We start from the raw sequence: 19,194 nt of genomic DNA on the forward strand, positions 1-19,194 counted from the left end.
AAATAAATAATAAAACATTAACCTAATAAAATAAACGTACAAAAATGCTTCATTATTTATGCTTTATGATTGCTAGTAAAACAAGCAATAACTAGGCTGGACGAGAATCCACCTATACTGCAAAAAAAAAAAAATGATTTTCTTTTTTAGACGTTTAAACCAAGAAGCATTTTCTAGAAGCTGTTGAAGTCGCTGTTATTTGTGTTAAATTTAATACATTTTCTCTTAACCTGCAGCCTTCAGGATCAGTGTTCACTTCAGGCCCGGCGCCATGGGTTGTTATAACTGAGGGGGCATTTTAATCCCGGGGGCATTAGACCTGGTGACTGATTTTAGTCCCTCTTGTTCCTTTCATTTAGGCTATTTATTTATTACTTTGCAATACTGCCTAAGTTACTGACTACTGTTTTCACGATATGCGTATTTCTATGATTGTATCTTGAATCGCGTTTATTTTGTCATGGCTGTGTGACGTCATAAGTGTGCGCCACCCGCACCGCTGCGTCTTGATTTGGCTGGAAAAAAGGTTTGTTTATATTCTCTAAGAATGTTAATCAGTGTGAGATGTGAAATGTAAAGCGCTATGAATGATTACCGAATGCAACTCGGTGTTGTTTAATCTAGAAGCATCAATAAACTTGGTTTATTAAAACACACCAACACAGTGTATCAGCTGCTGTCTGCGTTCATCTGTCGGTCAGTTTTCCTCACCGCGAGCTCAGCCACTGATTAATGAACAGAGGAACGAGCTTTTAAAGTGCTTCAGGGACTCATTGTGTGCGCACAACCTGTTCAAACAATCTATGAACAACAAACACGAGTGAAGAACAGCTATAATAAAGCAACAGTACAATATATTATATAGTTATTCGATGCTAAGTAGCATATTATTTTGCATTGCTTAAATTTAAAATTAAAATAAATAATTATTAGTTCAAATAAATGTTTTATTTTGATCAATTCTGACATTGCTCTGATTATCTAGCTATTGTGCTGACCAATGAATTAAAAAGCTGATTATTTGTTTTTCTCAGTGTTAATGATGCTCTTCATCTGGTCCAAACCCACAGAACAGCAGATTATTATGAAGATGGCGTTTATTAAAGAGGAGAGTGAAGACGTGACGGTTGAAGAAACATTCACAGTCAAACATGAAGAGACTGAAGAAGCTTTCAGTGTCAAATGTGAAGATGCTGAGGAGCAAACAGGTTGGTTTTTGTTTGATGTGTCGCTCTTAACACGAGCAAAACTAAAACTTAGTTAGTCCATAAATTAATTATAAGTAAATTTTATTAATAAAAACCCTGTTATTAAAACATGAACATGATTAAAGTGCTCACTTCTTCATTACTCATTACATTAGTTCATTTCTGATTTATTCATGTTAATCTAAAGTGCATCGATATTAAACACGTATTACAATTTTGGTTCTTGTGACACATTTTTAAAAATGTTGGCGCTACCTTTGTCAAGTACCACACGTGCATTTTCAACAGGAGGAAAACGTGAATGACTTCCAAACACTTCAGATGTAGTGTGTGTTTGTAAATGCAGGACTATTGATGAACTCCAGCAGAACACTGTATGACAACACTTCAAACGACTGATCTAGAGCCCACAGCTGATCAATCTGGCAGATTCTGGAGTGCTTTACAGCACTAAAGAACATTATAAATGATCTTAAATAAAGCAAATACATGTATGGAGATGGTGTATGAGTATATCATTTCACTCATCTGGGAAATGGAGGCAACTTGAATGGTTTGTGAGCACAATTAAGTGCACACAGCATGCTATAATACAGGGGTTCTCAACTGGTTTGGCCATGGGACCCACATTTTGACATGGTCATCAGGCCGCGACCCAAATGTTTAGGAATTATAATACAATTTTAGGAATTATAATTAATTTGTATTTAATTGTTAGCATACACAAGTAGTGACAGATAAATCATAAGAAAATCACCAAGACTTACAAATAAACAATATTTTATTGCTGTCGTTTAACAAAGTGTATCAAACTATAGAAATATTACAAAGTAAAAACCACAATACTGTAAACTGTGGTTAGGGTAAGGAAAGGTTCAGTTACCATGAACTAAACTGAACTGTTAATCAAACATGTTGTCTGGTTTCTAAATGTCGTTTTAATATAGAAGATTTCATGCTCTCTTGTGAGAGCACCTCACTACTTATGACACACTGAGGCTTTAAGTCTTTTTTTTGTCGTCAATATATGTAAATCCATACTTTACATATTCAGGGTCGTCCTTGCGCTTCGACATATTTGTTGCTATAATTAAACTAAATTTCACATGTGTGCACGACAACCCTACCGTTTGACATTTCAAAATAAAAGTCAAAATAAGTTAAAAATGAAACCTTTGTCGATTTTATGACGGTCTATTCACTATACCTACACACATGTCTGTCCAAACTGCTCGAAAAGTAAGATTTTTCACCATATGTGCCCTTTAAAGTGCCGCAATAAAACTGGACTGTTCCCGCAGAGCAGCCGTAGGAATGCAGACCTCTAGTGCAAAGCGCACCTTAGCCCGAAACTGAAGACAAGACGTGACGTTTAATGGACTTTTTGATATGCATTTATTAATCATTCTTACTGTTTAATGAACACAAAGGGCTCTATTTTGACGCAAACTCTTTCAGGGCGTGTCAGAACGCATTTTTGCTAATTTAAGGACGGGAAAATCGGCTTTGCGCCATGTCGGATGGGCTAAAAGAGTTGAGTTCATTTTCTTAATGAGTTATAGGTGTGTTTTGAGAATAAACCAATCAGAGTCTCATCTCCCATTCCCTTTAAGAGCCAGCTGTGTCACGCCATAAGCGCATTCGCTATTTACAGGACGTAAAGTAAGTCAAAGTGGTTAAACTGAGCATTTCACTAGCAAACAGTTCACAGTGTTTTTAACAGAAAACTGTTAAACAGAGCATCTACTGCGTGAGAATGAGAGATAATGGATCTACTTTCACATTCGCTCTTGGAAAGGGAAACCTTTACACACAGACATCAGTTAGTCCAGGGGTTCCCAAACTTTTTAGCTTGCGACCCCCAAAATAACAATGCTAGTGACTCGCGACCCCCAATATCCTCTGAGGTGGTTATATATACAGAAACCTTGCATGCAATAGCGCACACACACACACCAATAGACCCAAGTTTATTCTTAGTTTAATCTTTTTTTAATGGAAATCAGAGCTGTAAATGTGCCAGAAAGTTTAACCTGATGTTATAAAATCAATCTGCTGCATCTGACGCCATTGGTGTGTCTTTAAAATTATGTAATTACCCCAGGGGTCGCAATCCAATAGAACTAGTAACTATGAGCTACTGTAGTAACTATATAGTATATATTAACTATAAACAACAATTTTTCTCTTCAGTAGTTTATTGATAAAATATGGTAATTCTTATGGTTTAACATAAATAAAAAGATTTTTGGAAATCACCAGGCGACCCCCCTTCATTGTCTCGCGACCCCTTGGGGGGGGGTCCCGACCCCCACTTTGAGAACCACTGAGTTAGTCTATAAATAATTAATTTTGTTTGTTAAGTGCAAATATTCATTTCAAAACTTTTTCTAAATTCAGTTCTAATTTCCAGCAAACGAATAAATGAACAATAATAATGAAGTGTGCTCAAAAACCTGAGTTATATCCTAAAACACATGCTGTGCCCCATATGGTCTAAAACCTGACAGGTGGACAAATCTAAGCTTGTTTTTAATAAAACAAATATAAATATGGATATAATAAATAATACTGCTAATAATAATAACAATATACAAAAGCAAACTGTTATGAATGAACTAAAAAAGCCTCCCGAGATGAAGAAGACATAAAAGCAGTGATTTTTCATATTTATGTAGGCTAGAAAATAATCTGTTTTGTAATATTTTTATCCTTTATATTTATATCCTATATCTATTCTTATTATATCCTATATATATCCTTAATATTTAATGTTTTCATATGTAAAGATATTTGCCTGTTGCTCTCTTGTGTGTATTAAGCAGTGTGTAAGCGAGGCGCAATTCTGCGCTGGAGTTTAGACCGGGTTAGTTTTGGTCTAACGAAAAATCTATTATAGTTTCTCAAAATAGCGACGCGCCAGCCGTGCGCCTCAGAACGCCTTCCTTTTTAGAGCAGAACGCCTATGGGCGCACATATGAGCGCTAATGCATTTGCTATTTAAACAGCGTAGCGCAACGCCTCAAAACCACTCTTGCACCAAGCTGAAACTAGCAAAAGACTACTGCGCCGCGTCTTGCGCCACACTGCGCCGGGTGTATGACAGGGCCCAAAGTGTCAGAACACAAACTGTTGTAGATTATTAAAGACGCAAACCCCTCACTGCACGACAGCTGCACCTTCAGCAAACCTCCTAATTCCTGCAGCATGAGGGCTTCATGATTGTTTATAAGCATCAAAAGGGGCTGATCTGTTTGGCTCGGATGTAATGTGAGTCCAGGCCATCAGGGGAGACGGGATGGGGGACAAGTGTGCTTCGGCCCGGTTCAAGGTAACTGTACATAGTGTGAGTACACCCTAAATGGGCACAAAGGCTCACTTAATATCACTGCATTCACACTGGTGTATTTAACAGTGTTAAAGCAGGCTTGGATCACTAGAACAGGACAATGAAATCACTGGTTTTGATGCTTTGAATGTGTGTTGCTTTATGATATTAATGTGAGGTTTTTTTGTGCCTCAGACCTGATTGTGGTGAAAGTGGAGAGTGAGGATGTGAATGAAACAGAAGAGGTGAATCCTCACGACTGCAGAACTGGAGAAAACTCGCCAAAAAGTGCACAGAAGACTGCATGTCATGTTTTCTGCCAGCTTTGTGGAAAGAGTTTTGTTAATAAAGGAACTCTTAAAATCCACATGAGACTTCACACCGGAGAGAAGCCGTACAGCTGCCAAGAGTGCGGAGAAAGATTCCCTCGCATAGACACTTTAAAAGCCCACATGAACATTCACACCGGAGAGAAACCTTACTTATGCCAACTGTGTGGAAAGAGTTTTCAACAGAAATGCAATCTTACGACACACATGAGGGTTCACACCGGAGAGAAGCCTTTCACGTGCCAACAGTGTGGAAAATGTCTCTCAACCAAGCGGCGGCTTGATGAACACGTGCGGATGCACTTCAGAGAGAACAGCTTTAAATGCCATCAGTGTGAAATGAGTTTCTCAGACATGAACATCCTCAAGAGGCACATAACAACTCACATCGGACAGAAGCCATTTATATGCCTGCAGTGTGGAGTGAGCTGCACAAACAAGGCAAACCTCAAGACTCACATGATGATCCACACTGGGGAAAAGCCATTCGCCTGCAGTGAGTGCGGGAAGTGCTTCTCACGGAAACACTGTCTTCAGGATCACATGGTGATTCACACCGGAGAGAAGCCGTACACGTGTGATCAGTGTGGAAAGAGTTTCACTAACAGTGGAAACCATTATCTCCACATGAAAATCCACACTAGAGAGAAAACTCATCTGATATGATGTCTTCATCCCGGGGAACGGCAGTATTGGCACACAAACATGCACATACCCTCGAAACACTAAAGCACATGCGTTGAGCTGTTGACAGTCGTATATGTGTCCCACACTGCTTTAAACACTATTAGGACACATATACTACACAAAAATGTGAAATTGGTTGTTTTTGCGTTATTTCGAGCAAATTCGTTCTTCCGTTTTGAAGCTAATTTTTGTAGCTGCGTCAGACCGATCAGATCCTTGTGTGTATTCCAGCGTGTAGACTAGACGTCTGTACCTGGGAGTACATTGTGACGTCTCTGAGTGTGCAGCATTAATTCCGGAGAAAGACTTGGTTTGAACCAATCAGCACGCTCTATTGTGTATGCAGATGATAGTTTCGAAGACTGTTTTTGCCTGTTACAGTGTTCAGATTGCAGTGAGACGGCACGTTATGTTGCCTAAACAAGTGGAAGAACGAGTTTGGAGACACGTCCTTAGAGTTGTTTATAAATCTGCTGCAATCGTTTCGTTTTCATTTCCTGCTATGAGAGTGCAGCTGGACTCACGTGTGGATTACAGTGCACGCGACAGAAGTACGACCTGTTGTGGGCGTGTACACAGCTCGCTCTTTTAGGGGCGTGTTACTTCACATGAAAATTAGTTTCAGCTTCCCGCCCAACGTAACAAGGGGGCGGAGCCAAGAGCTCCCTGCGCTGTGTTTACAACAGACAGGCTGACAGAGAGAAGCTAAGCTAGGATAAGCATTCAGCCGTACATGTACGACTCGGACACAGACCAAGCAGAAAGTATTTGTGTCTCTGTATAGTTTTACAGCCATCTGTGTGCTAGTTTTAAGTGCCAAGCTTGTACACGAGACTAATAACCACGCACACTGAATAAACTTTGACTGAGGCACCGGATGTGCCGCTTGAAGCGACACGGCACACCAGACTCTCTAAGTGGCGCGGCAGAAACATGAAGTGTCCTGAATCGTTCCATGCATTCCAGAACTCCAAACACTGGCCTCCTCCACAACGGCCCCCAGCCGCCAACCCGAAGCGCCGCCGCGTGCACCCCGACAGAAACCCACACCCAGAGTTCCGAAATGCACAGCGCCGCGCAGAGAGGAACGTTTGTAATGAAAATTTGTTTTCCAGATTTTTACGCATCTGGAAATGGTGAAATCCGGATTTGCCGCTCGTCTCCTTTTCAAAAAGACGCGGCTCCAGTTGGTGTTGATTTGTCCTGTCTCTACAGATTTGGGCGAGCGATCAGAGGTCTTCAGTTTGTTTATTCAGATAGCAAATATAGTTAGTATAGTCAGCAGTACACTTTTAGTGTATAAGGGAAATGTTTCCGATTCACGTATGCAAATTCGTCTTCAGATGGTGCCTGCAGTAATTTGCGTGCAGTAGATCGCTCCGATTATATCGGGAAAACCGGCGATCACTGCAAATTGTGCTTTAATGTTTGGCTGGTCAACTGTATAATATGGAAACTTTATATTCCTGCTAGACATGCGGATGATCTCATCTCATACAGCTGCCATTGCACAGCTCAAAGACACTTTGTAGAGTGCAATTTAACACAACTGCCTCTAGGAGTCGACAATTGAAATGAAACAGACACACACAAGAAATGGACGTACGGCTGCCATGAAGTTGGCGTGGAGCTGCGCACATTCTCACATCCATTTTATTGTTAGTAAATCCAAAGTGCGTGTTAGACCTGGCGTACGCAAAGTTTTTGTGTGTACGCAGCGTTGATACATGAGGCTCCTGCTGTAAATGATGCTTTCTGAGTGTAAACATGTAAACACTGCAATCACACTATTACCGTCACGTCGAATTTTTGCCGAATTTTGTGACAGGATAGTCTATACACACACGGATTTCCGAAGCTACGTTACCTACCGAGTGCATCTAAGTTACCGAAAAATGCGGAGGTTTTTTTTTTCATACAGCATGCCGTATCAAACATTCCATTAACACTACACTCTTCCAGCAGTTCCTGGCATCCAGTATTCTGTTTGTCACAGGGGGCATGCATGAAATGTTCCTGAAGGAAAGTGAAAGTGCTAAACTGCAGTTAAAATCGACAAAATAAGAAAGTGGCAAGTAATTCGATTACTGATGTCTGTGTTTGTTTTGCCTTTGTGGGCCCAAACAGAAACTCCCATTTATTTGCAAACCCTTCCCTCCCACCTAAACAGAGCTGGACTCACCCACTTTCCTGACTTTTTTCAAACTAGAGGTGTGAAAACACCCTGCTAAGACCCGGGGTTTCATGGCCCTTTAATCCTCGGCTAGCAGATTAGCGTGTGCACATGCCCACTAGCCCACGCGCATTTTGCCTTTGCCTTGCCTTTTTCCTGGACTCACTACATACACATATTACAAGAACACATTTCATATTTGTTGCTTTATATTTTATCGTCTGAGTCTCTAAACGTCTTTTAAGTGTTGTGAAAAGGATTGGCAACATTACAACGTGTAATGCTTTACTCTTCTAATTTTTCCTGAAATGTGTCGCAAGAACCAAAATTGGAAAGCGTGCTTATTTTGAAGACAGAAACAAACAAAAAAAGAACATTTAAAATCACTTTATGTATATAATATTACAGTGTAATGTCTTGGCTGTGTATTTAATAATGGCGCTTCCTCTGTTTTCATTCTCCTGGCTTGTTGCTCACCTTGATGATTCTCTGTAAACCGATAACGTTCAGCTGTGAGTCTAGCTCCATTGTTCTGTTGTGGTGGTGTCCTTTGGAAAGGGTGCCCAAAAAGTGGTACAGTCCGGTTAGCTTATTGGTAACTTTAGACTTTAACACTGAACCAAATTGTACACACAATCTATACGTTTGGAGCACCTTACATATTTTGTTCTGGCTCTTTAATGACTTATGAAGTGGACTAATGTGTCTCTGTTAGAAAATATAGATCTAATTTTTAAATGGTAAACTCTGGTGCAGCTGACCAGAGTAAAGATATCTCACTTATCACACCAGTGAAGATGAAGACCAACAAGAAAACTGTTTGGCCTGCCATTACTGTATAACTCTTAACTGTTTTTATTAAATTATTCAATTAAACTTTTTCAATCAAGCTTTTGTGTACTCTAGTGGATGTTAAAGATTCTTTATGAAACCATCCATATAAAGGACTTTTCTTGTTAAGAGTGCTGATCTCTATATGATGAGTGCTGCAGTACACTCCGATAGAGTTAATCTGTTTTAGTTAATAGAGATCCCTCAGCAACACAGATTTAGATCTAATAAATAATAATGGATCAGTTGATTTTCTGATAGAATTTGTAATTACAAATACTTTAATAGTAAGTACAGATCATACCCTCAATTAAGAATTTTCACTCTGTTAAAACAGGTGGGGCAAAAGTAACCCAACTATAGGTTATTAAAGCAACTATTTTATTTTAACTTGTATGCAATGCAATTTCTTTTCCATTCTGGTATTACTATTGCTACTATTACTAGTACTAAGCTTAATTTTATAATAATGGCATGGGTAAATAAATAGTACTCAAAAATATTGAAAACGCTTTATTTCCATTACAATTTATTTCCAGACACTTTACTTAAAATAAATCAAGAATCACAAACAATGAAGAAACAAAACAAAGTGTAGATGGTTATAAACTGCAAGCAGAAACCCTGTGTTGATGGAGCAGAATCTGGAGCTCTGTCCAGCAGCTGCTGCAGGCTTCCCTCAGTGTCCACAAGTGCATTTAACCACATCCATACGCTTCTAAATGATGGTCTTGGATGGTGAAACGAATATAAAAACTACAACACAGAGGTAATTTGATACAAAAAATAAAAACATTGCGTTATAGCTTAAATAAACTTGTAATGCAAAAAACATCACGCACACACATTAATACAAGTGTTCTGTGTCAGTTAAATCAGTTGACTGTTGAAATTCAAAATTTTAACCCAGCTGGTAAAGTTATTAAACAAATAACCAATTAAAGGTTAAAAATAACTCAACAAAGCACTAGATATGTTTAACTAACCTGGTTAAATAAATCAACGTTTTTTTAAGTGTATGATATGGAAGCAGTTTACAAAAACTAGCTTTTAAAAAGTTTATTGGAGTTTGTCGCTTTGGAACTCTTTGGTTTATTCAACAAATTGATCGCTAATTTCTCTACAATTGTGTTTACATGAAGCTTTTCGTTTTTTATTAAGTCGAATGAGCAGGACTTTTATTTTGTTCTGGCGACGTGACGTTATAAGAATGCACCACTCGCGCTACACCGTCTGATTCGGCCGAAGAAAGGTTTGTTTCTAGACTTATTAAAAGTTAATCAGTGTAACCTGTGAAATTTAAAGCGTTATAAATGATTATGGTCTGAAACATGTTGATGGACATGGACATGTTGAATTTAGAAACAGTAATGAACGCAGTTTTATGAGTAAACAACATGTAGTCAAAGAAAGCATGCCTCAGCATGTCCGTCCGTCAAGTGTTTGATCAGATATAATTCACTGACAAATAAACGTTGAGCTGAGGGACGAGCTTTTACACCTTTTAAAGTGATTCACTGAATCAAATCAACGTGACGACTCCAGAACCGTCTGTTCATTTTTCATTTATACGATGTATATAATAAAAAAATAAATAAAAATTATATATATATATATATATATATATATATATATATATATATATATATATATATATATATAAATTTATGTGTGTGTAATATAATACACTTTTTGTAACAATAATTTTTAGTAAAGTTTTTCCCCCTCACTAGTGTACACTATTACAATACAGTGTGTATACTAGAGCTGTTTGTTTATATTTCGCTGTGTTAATGATCGTCTTGATTTTGACAGAGTGCCCAAACTCTCAGTAAAGCAGATTATTATGAGGATGGCGTTTATTAAAGAGGAGATTGAAGACGTGAAGATTGAAGAAGCTTTCAGAGTCAAACATGAAGATCCTGAGGAGCAAACAGGTCAGTTTTCATCCTCAAAACTTTCATTTAGTTAACCCTTTGTTCCATTGTGGTAAATAAACTTCTAGTCGTTAGTTTACAGCCATTAAATTGTTTAAAATATTGATTATATATCGAACCCTGTGAAACTCTTTCACCGTGGTATAATAATAGAACAGTTTGGAGCTCTTATTTGATGTATAACAGTGATTCTGTCAATGCACATCTACAAACATTCATTACACTATTACTCAAAGCCATTCTGTTGTTTATTGCAAATATATTATTTAAATGTCATTATAAAAACACACATTTCTCATAGCGGCACATTATAAGACTGCAAAATATTGTATTATATACACAGTGCATCCCACTGACATAAGGGGGGAGAAGCGGGAAATCTGTAGATATAATTTTAATTCACATCCCTGAATGAAGATGTGACGGTTACTGCAGGAGCCAACGATCAGGGGTGTTTCCCAATCAACAACGTAACTCGCGGCTGAACTATCATAGTTCGATGCATCGGAAAAGAACGATGTAGTGATGAGTGTTTCCCTAAACCCCTAGTTTCTCTGTCTCAGATCCACCATTTGAGACACGTTAGTTATAACGTAAAACGCCCATAATGACGCTCTAAATGGACTGGAGGAACTACTTCTTTAGAGAAGAACCCCGTCATTTATTTGTGCAAATTTTATTGTTTTACACGCATTTAAAATAAAATCCAATAATAGTTTTGGTAGAAACATGCACTCGCTTTCCATATTAACTGAAATATATGTAAATGACACATACAGAGCCTGTGTTTCCTCTACAAATATTATTATGAACATTACATATTCAATTCTAAAACTTAAAACTACTTACAAAAGCTAACACCTATTTTAATATCATATAAATAATGAGGCAATTTATTATGAAATGACATTTAATATTTATTAGGAAATGAAAAAAAATCCTACTTTAATAATAATATTAATGATGATGATGATTATTTTTATTAAGTAGGATATTATTATTATTTTTTTTTTTTGAAAAGTCTACTTTTACAATTTGACACTTGTAAACCACTGCAGAAATGTTCTAGGCAGCAGACCCATGTCATATACAGTACAGATATTTAATAAATAACCCACTATACATTAAAAGCATTAGCGTATGCTGTGTTTTGTTTTCACAAGCTTTGGAGACGTAACAAATTCCACTTTTAAACAATAGGTCAGCTATAGCTTTCGCCATGTTCAAAATGACATCAATGTTTTCAAAGTGCTCTGCGAAGGGAACGCAACTGTAAACATGAAGATCGCTAAAACTGAACCGTAAAAATACTTTGAAAGCAAATTACGGCTAAGAGAGATGAGCTTAATGTGGTTTTTTTAATCATTTCAAGTTTGAATGTTAGAATGTTCTAAATGAATAGGGGATAGGGGGGATAAGTGGGAATAGAACACAGCCAGGAACTCTGTTTCTAACTACAGCTCCAGAGGTGTAGTTGCAAGTGTACAAGTTTGCTACGTAATTTCCGTATGTTCGTTGGAGCGATGGATTTGGGAAACACCAAATCAACAAACTATGTTTGTAACGACACAACTTGCGACCTTAGTTGGCTGACTATGGTTTTCGGAAACACACCCTTGGTTGTCTGTGTTAATGAGGATTTCTGGGCTTTTGTTTTAGTCGGATATCTGGAAAAATTACATTTATATTATATATTAAATTGAATTTTTTAATAAACAGTGTTGGACTTTTCCTAGTCCTCCCAGGTTAAAACATCAGTCAGAGGCTTTAAATAAGTTTAATCAATTGAATTAATTAGATGAATAAAGCATTACAGAGCTCCGCGTTTTTGTTGATAACATGTACAGAGAAGTCAACTTCTCAGTTATCAGTCACACGAAGACACAGCTGTTATGGAGTAAGGTTATATGAGGATAAACACATCAACATGAGTTGTAATTAATTAAAAACAAAATTAAATTATTAATGCAAGGATTCGTTTTTTAATGCGTAAGACAAAGTTAAAACCATCAAATTTCCTTTAAAAGCCTCATTATTTATGTTTATATAGGATATTAGAAAAGTGTCAGCTTTTGTAAGTGATTTAGAATAGACTATGGAATTTTCTCAATAATTTTAGTATAAAAAACAAAGTCTCGATATGATCCGTATACTAGAGCTGCACGATTCTGGCTAAAATGAGAATTATGATTTATTTGCTTAAAATAAGAATCAGGATTTTCTCAGGATTCTGATGTAAAATAAAGGTTAATATGAGTAGGCAGTTATTACTGTTTTTTTCTCAAACATATGGTAAAACAACAATATTAATATTATGTTTAGGTCTACTGTTTTCTGTAAATAGTTCTATTCTACTTATAATGATTCTGATGTTGAATTATGTTTGTGATATAGGCCCATGCTTGCAATCTGTCATTGACAAAATTATTAGACCACTAATTCACTGGTAAAATAAACTATATATAGGCTAGAGTAGTTATACTGACACTGTAAACATTTATTTTCATGCACAACTCTGTGTTCGCTATGAAAGAAAAAACTTATCAAATGCTTGTCGTAATCATAACTCTAAAATGCGAGATGATTATTTAAATGAAGTGCACACTTTCGGTTTCATTTTCACTGCTAAGTGCTGTTCATACTTCGCGTGCGGCTCTCAAACGATCTGTGCCACAAACTGAATATTATTTACAAGTGTATAACCTGTTACTCAATCCATATGCAGGTTCTGTTCACTAAAGGAGACGTGTGCACGTCTATCATTAAGTAGGGCGCGCACCCGCACAGTCAGCAGCTCACGTCACGTGTGATTTCCCGGCCTCGAATACAGCATTATATGAAGACAAAAATGACATTTTCAGGTGAATTATACCTTATAAATACAGTATGTGACTCATTCAACATCATTTTGAGGTGTCCATGTCACTGAGCAACATATGTGAAACAATGAAAAGACTTGCAGCCACCTTTGCTTCTCTCCTGAACTTGAAAAAAAAGATTTACAGAATCGTAGAAATGCTGGATTAAGATCGTCTAGGGCAGGGATGTCAAACTCAATTTCTGGAGGGCCGCAGCCCTGCACAGTTTAGTTCCAACCCTGCTCCAACACACTTACCTGTAGGTTTCAAACAAGCCTGAAGGACTCAATTAGTTTGATCAGGTGTGTTTAATTAGGGTTGGAACTAAACTGTGCAGAGCTGCGGCCCTCCAGGAATTGAGTTTGACACCTGTGGTCTAGGGGGTCGAATCGAGATCGCCATCTTTTTACGAATAATTGTGCAGCTCTCCCATTTACATATATTTCAGTTAATATGGAAAGCGAGTGCATGTTTATACCAAAACTAATATTGGATTATTTTTAAATGTGTGTGCGTGTTAAACTATAATTTGCACAAATAAATGATGGGGTTCTTCTCTAAAGAAGTAGTAACCTTCCCCCTGTTTAGAGCATCATTATAGGAGTTTTAAAGTCTAACTAACGTGGTTCAAACGATGGATCTGCGACAGAGAATCTACGGGTTTTGGGAAACAATGGTAACTACATTGTTCTTCTCACAAATGATGCATCGTACTATGATAGTTCAGCCGCGAGTTACGTTGTTGTTTGGGAAACACACCCCTGGTCGTCATTGTAAATGAGAACTGGTTCTCTTCACTGGGTAAATATACGTTATTATTATTGGGTTAGTTTTGGTGCTTTAAATAGGTAAATGTTTTTCTGTTTGTTGATGTACAACATTAATATGATTTTTGTTTCATGCCTTAGACTTTATTGTGGTGAAAGTGGAGAGTGAAGATCTGAATGAATTGGAAGAGGTGAATCCTCACGATGGCAGGACTGGAGAAAATTCACAGACTGAAAATACTCAGTCATCAAGAAGTGCTCACAACACTAAAACTGCGCATGTTTTCTGCCAGCTTTGTGGAAAGAGTTTCGTTAATAAAGGAACTCTTAAAGTGCACATGAAAATTCACTCCGGAGAGAAGCCGTACAGCTGCCAGCAGTGTGGAGCAAGTTTCCCTCGCATAGACACTTTAAAAGCCCACATGAACATTCACACCGGAGAGAAACCTTACTTATGCCAACTGTGTGGAAAGAGTTTCGGTCACAAAGCATCTCTTTATATTCACAAGAGACTCCACACCGGAGAGATGCCTTATGCCTGCAAACTGTGTGGGAAATCCTTCAAACAGAAATCTAATCTTACGACACACATGAGGGTTCACACCGGAGAGAAGCCTTTCACGTGCCAACAGTGTGGAAAATGTCTCACAAGTAAGCGGCGGCTTGATGAACACGTGCTGATGCACTTCAGAGAGAACAGCTTTAAATGCCATCAGTGTGAAATGAGTTTCTCAGACATGAACATCCTCAAGAGGCACATAACAACTCACATCGGACAGAAGCCGTTTATATGCCTGCAGTGTGGAGTGAGCTGCACAAACAAGGCAAACCTCAAGACTCACATGAGGATCCACACTGGAGAAAAGCCGTTCGCCTGCCCATATTGTGAAAAGTGCTTTTCACGGAAGCGTAGTCTTCAGGATCACATGGGAATTCACACCGGAGAGAAGCCGTACACGTGTGAGCAGTGTGGAAAGAGTTTCACTAACAGTGGAAGCCATCATCTCCACATGAGGACTCACACCGGAGAGAAGCACTTCACCTGCCAGCAGTGTGGAAAGAGCTTTTCGCAGAACGGAACTCTTAAGGATCACATGAGAATCCACACGAGAGAGAAACCTCTCTAAATGTGAGCTGCTCAAACAGTCAACTCTCGACTTCTGCTGGAACTTTTCTGTTTGTTTTGTCTAAGTTGTATGGCTGACATGCCTATGAGCATCATGACAAACTTGTCTCAGGGTGCTTTCACACCTACACTTTTTGTTTCAGAACGCATCTCGTTTGCCCAGTTAGCGCGGTTCGTTTGGCAGATGTGAACAGGGCAATCGCGCTCTGTTCCGCGCCAAAGTAATCGCTCCGAGATCGATTGAGTGAGGTGGTCCCGGCTCGATTGAAACGTTCCCTTGAGCGGTTCAATTGCAGTGAGTAAGCGATCCGATCCGAGCGCGGTTATATCACAGTGTTTTATGGATATGTAATAGGCTTACGGCTATATGAAGAGAGAATTATGAGTAGGGCGGGAAGTTTCGTGAGTCTCCGGATGCCCGCAAACGAGTGATGATCTCCCGGTAATCTCGCGTCTCCCTCCCGGTACTCAAATAGGCATCGTCGCTCACCCTTCTCACCCCTCCCCACCGCATCTCTCCTCAGACACGTCGCGCGCACACCCTGTCAATCACCACCAAACCACCACCTCTCCTGACAGCTGAGCGGGACGCTGCAAAATAAACCCTGACACTCTGACCAATGTGAGGAGAGTTTACTCGCACATGACTCGTTTTAGCTCTTTTGGTCCGATTAGAAACTTTGCCGTGTGAAAGTGAACCGCTCCAAGAGCAAAGAGCAACAATGTAACATCTGTAATCTCTGTTTCGGAACAACTGAATCGATTCACAGGTGTGAAAGCACCCTTATGGCCTGTTTCTACTGAGTTCGGTACAGGTCACCTTTATCCAGAAGGGTACCCTTTTGGTAGGCGTGGTGTGCGACAAGGCTTCAAACGACGTTATTTTTACTTTAAGAAATGTCTACAGTAAGGAGTTAGGGGTTGTTCACATATCATACGAGAAACTCTACTCACAAAACAGATGCTTTATACCAGGGATGTCCAAACTCAGTCCTGGAGGGTCGGTGTCCTGCAGAGTTTAGCTCCAACTTCCTTTAACACACCTGCCTAAGTTTCTCACATGGCTAAAAAGAGCTTAATGAGCCGGTTCAGGTGAGTTTAATTGGTTAAATAGGAACTAAAATATACAGGACACCGGCCCTCCAGGACCGAGTTTAGACACCCCTACTCTATACACAGAAATGCTGTATAAATGTTCATTACAAACCTTTCTATGAACATAATTTGATTATAACTGCGAAATAGCCTACTGTAACATCTGCAATTATAGAAAATAAATAAAATGAACACATATAGACCCTTACGGTCTCCAATATGTTACTAATTACAGTAAAACTACACACAGCAGACATTTAGTCCTTATTTGGGTTCAAAAACAGCACGAAATTTAGCCCACAGTCAGTGCACACGTCTCACCTTTATCTTTAATCTTCAGCAGCACGTGTAGCCTCTGTTATTTCGTCATTCCCAGTTCAGAATAGTCCAGAAGCTGATGATAAAAGTTAAACATGGCAGTTTGTTCATGTTTTAGGTTGCTGAAGCATCATTTGCTGCTGTTTTTTTCAGCTTCTCCTCTGTTTTTTTGCGCTTCACTCTCGCGTTTGTCCATTTCTGAAAGGATCGGATATCAGAGCGATTCAATTATCCCGTGCATGTTATTATGAGCTTAAGAAGCTTGTTGTTTCAAATATAGCCACACTGCAAGCTCTCTCGCACTTTTAGACAGCAAGGCACGGCAGATTTAGTTCTTCTTGGCTTTGTGGCTGTTCATCAAGACGTTGATGTTTGTTTGAGCTCAGGTTGACCATGGGATGTTATTATATGTATTTAGTATTACGCTGTAATGTCTCAGCGTGTATTTAAAAATGCAACTTACTTTTTCATCTTGCTTCTGCGAGTGACGCATCTCTGTCAATCAATAGCGTTCATCTGCGCGTCTAGCTCCACCTTTTGGTACCCTTTGTTTTCGTGCTAGGTACTCTTTACAAATGGTGACCAAAAAGTGGTATGCGGCGGTTTGCTTTTAGGTACCTATGACAGTGGAAACGGAACCGTACTGTACCACTCAGTGGAAGCGGGCCATTAGAAATTGTGTCATTGATTTGATGAAGGTTTTAAAACGGGTGCCCAAACCCTGTTCCTGGAGATCTACCTTCCTGCAGAGTTCAGCTCCAACCCTGATTAAACACGACTAAACCAACAAAGTATGACAGGGCTGCCCTGCAGAGTTTAGCACCAACCCAAATCAAACACACCTGATCAAGCTAATCAAGGTCTTATTTGGTAGTATTGGTCTTATTTCCAGGTGGGCAAGTTGGAGCTAAACTCTTCAGGACACCAGCCCTCCAGGACCAAGTGTGGACATGGCCTATGAGTAGCTCAGTTCACCTTTTCATTCGTAGTTTGAGTCGTTCGTTCACGTGACACATGTAGTCGCATATAAGCTCAACCCCTGCACACAGTCTGAGCCGGTAGACCCATGATTAGTTCAGCTTTCGACTCTTCTATCATGTGATGAATGAAGGTCTTAAAGCTGATAGAAAATGGAACTAATCTTATCCCCCGTCTGCACAATGTGTGCATGTGCAAATGAACAAATCGCTCCCTTACAGTCGCATAAGATACAGATGCACTTCTGGATCTGTCAGAAAAACATGTTCAGATGTTAACACACACCAGTGAATCCGATTCAGAAGAAAACATCTAAATTCCTCCAGTAGAGGTTTGCTATATCTCTCTAACGTAAAGGGAAACGTAGCCCTGATTCGTAGTCCACATCCAGGGTTAATATGCCTTAATTAAACTCTGCATCAAAGCTGTATTGATTAAAACGTTACTAGAGTGCATGTCATTATGGCAAACTCCGTGGTTTATGCACTCTTGGTCACACTGGATGATCAAACTCTTCCCAGCGCTGTCTTCCAAGTGTCCACAGTGGCTGAGGAAACGCTCCGGTGGTTCACAGGGCTCTGGAAATCCTCCTGAAACTGCTCAAAGAGACGTACAGTGTGGGTTCTGGAGGTGCCGTAAGCATATTCATCAACAACATCGTTGATGAGTCCTTTAAAATAGTCTGACTATAGACTGTTAGTTGAATGTCTGCATAATCTTAATATTATTTCAAAACAATCTGTATTTACCTTCATATACTAAAATGCATTGATATTCAGTCTTACAAAAATGACTCCCACAATGCAGAATTGATGGCCACCTGAACAGAGAGAGAACATCAGTATAAATCACGACATGCCCTTCAAAGCAGGATTAAATCTGTGGGTGATCATTTGGACCAAACAGTATTTCATAATATGCTTTATTACAATCACCTACCCTGCAACATGGGACTCGTCAGCAGTTTGTTGTTAAAGGAAGGATCATCTCCAGAGACTTACTGTTTGGGACTTTGTCTAATACAGAAAACTACACTTTACTTTTTAATATGAATGGTGTCGATTAATATGGCGTGAGCATCATTAAAACACTCTATTTGTTTTAATATTTTCATGCTTTTTAATTTTGACATTGGCAGTCTTGCCTCAAATTGTAGTAGAGCTTGAATTCAATTGAAATAATGTATTAATTTACCCAAGATGATGAAACCTGAAATATTATACGGTTTACTTCATTCAATGTACAAAAATATTTCATTTCACAATGACAATTAAATTGAGAGAATGCAGACATGACTGACAACAAAAAAATACAAACAGCTCCTATTTCATATGTTCTGATTTTCATAATATGTGTTTGATACCATGAAATGGAAATTAATCAAGAATGTTGTAGATGCTGATAATTGAAAACAATATGGGCTGTGTTGGCTTTGAGAGGTAACAAAAAGAAATGCAAACAAATATGTAATTGCTTTTTTCTTGGTGGAACAGCCAAAGGAAGAAAATGCCTTATATGTGTGAACTATGATTTAATAAATAATATTCACACTCTCACTT

At 38.8% G+C, this 19,194-nt stretch overlaps 1 protein-coding gene across 1 annotated transcript; it reads left to right on the forward strand.

Moving 5' to 3' along the window:
- The first annotated feature begins 484 nt into the window (after positions 1-484).
- LOC100536922 (uncharacterized) lies at positions 485-19,088 on the forward strand. Its single transcript, XM_073924210.1, has 6 exons — positions 485-526; positions 1,035-1,208; positions 4,732-5,529; positions 10,290-10,308; positions 10,372-10,493; positions 14,260-19,088. The coding sequence occupies exons 2-6, from the start codon at positions 1,040-1,042 to the stop codon at positions 15,243-15,245; spliced, it is 2,094 nt and encodes a 697-aa protein (XP_073780311.1). The 5' UTR covers positions 485-526; positions 1,035-1,039; the 3' UTR covers positions 15,246-19,088.
- The last annotated feature ends 106 nt before the right edge of the window (positions 19,089-19,194 follow it).

This window comes from Danio rerio, chromosome 15 (genome assembly GCF_049306965.1).
Source record: "Danio rerio strain Tuebingen ecotype United States chromosome 15, GRCz12tu, whole genome shotgun sequence".
In the NCBI taxonomy this organism is placed as follows: domain Eukaryota; kingdom Metazoa; phylum Chordata; class Actinopteri; order Cypriniformes; family Danionidae; genus Danio; species Danio rerio.

Coding starts and splice junctions, on each gene's coding strand:
- LOC100536922 (XM_073924210.1), top strand. CDS start 1,040: ATGATGCTCTTCATCTGGTCCAAACCCACAGAACAGCAGATTATTATG. Junction 1,209..4,731: donor AGATGCTGAGGAGCAAACAG/GTTGGTTTTTGT, acceptor TTTGTGCCTCAG/ACCTGATTGTGGTGAAAGTG. Junction 10,494..14,259: donor AGATCCTGAGGAGCAAACAG/GTCAGTTTTCAT, acceptor TTCATGCCTTAG/ACTTTATTGTGGTGAAAGTG.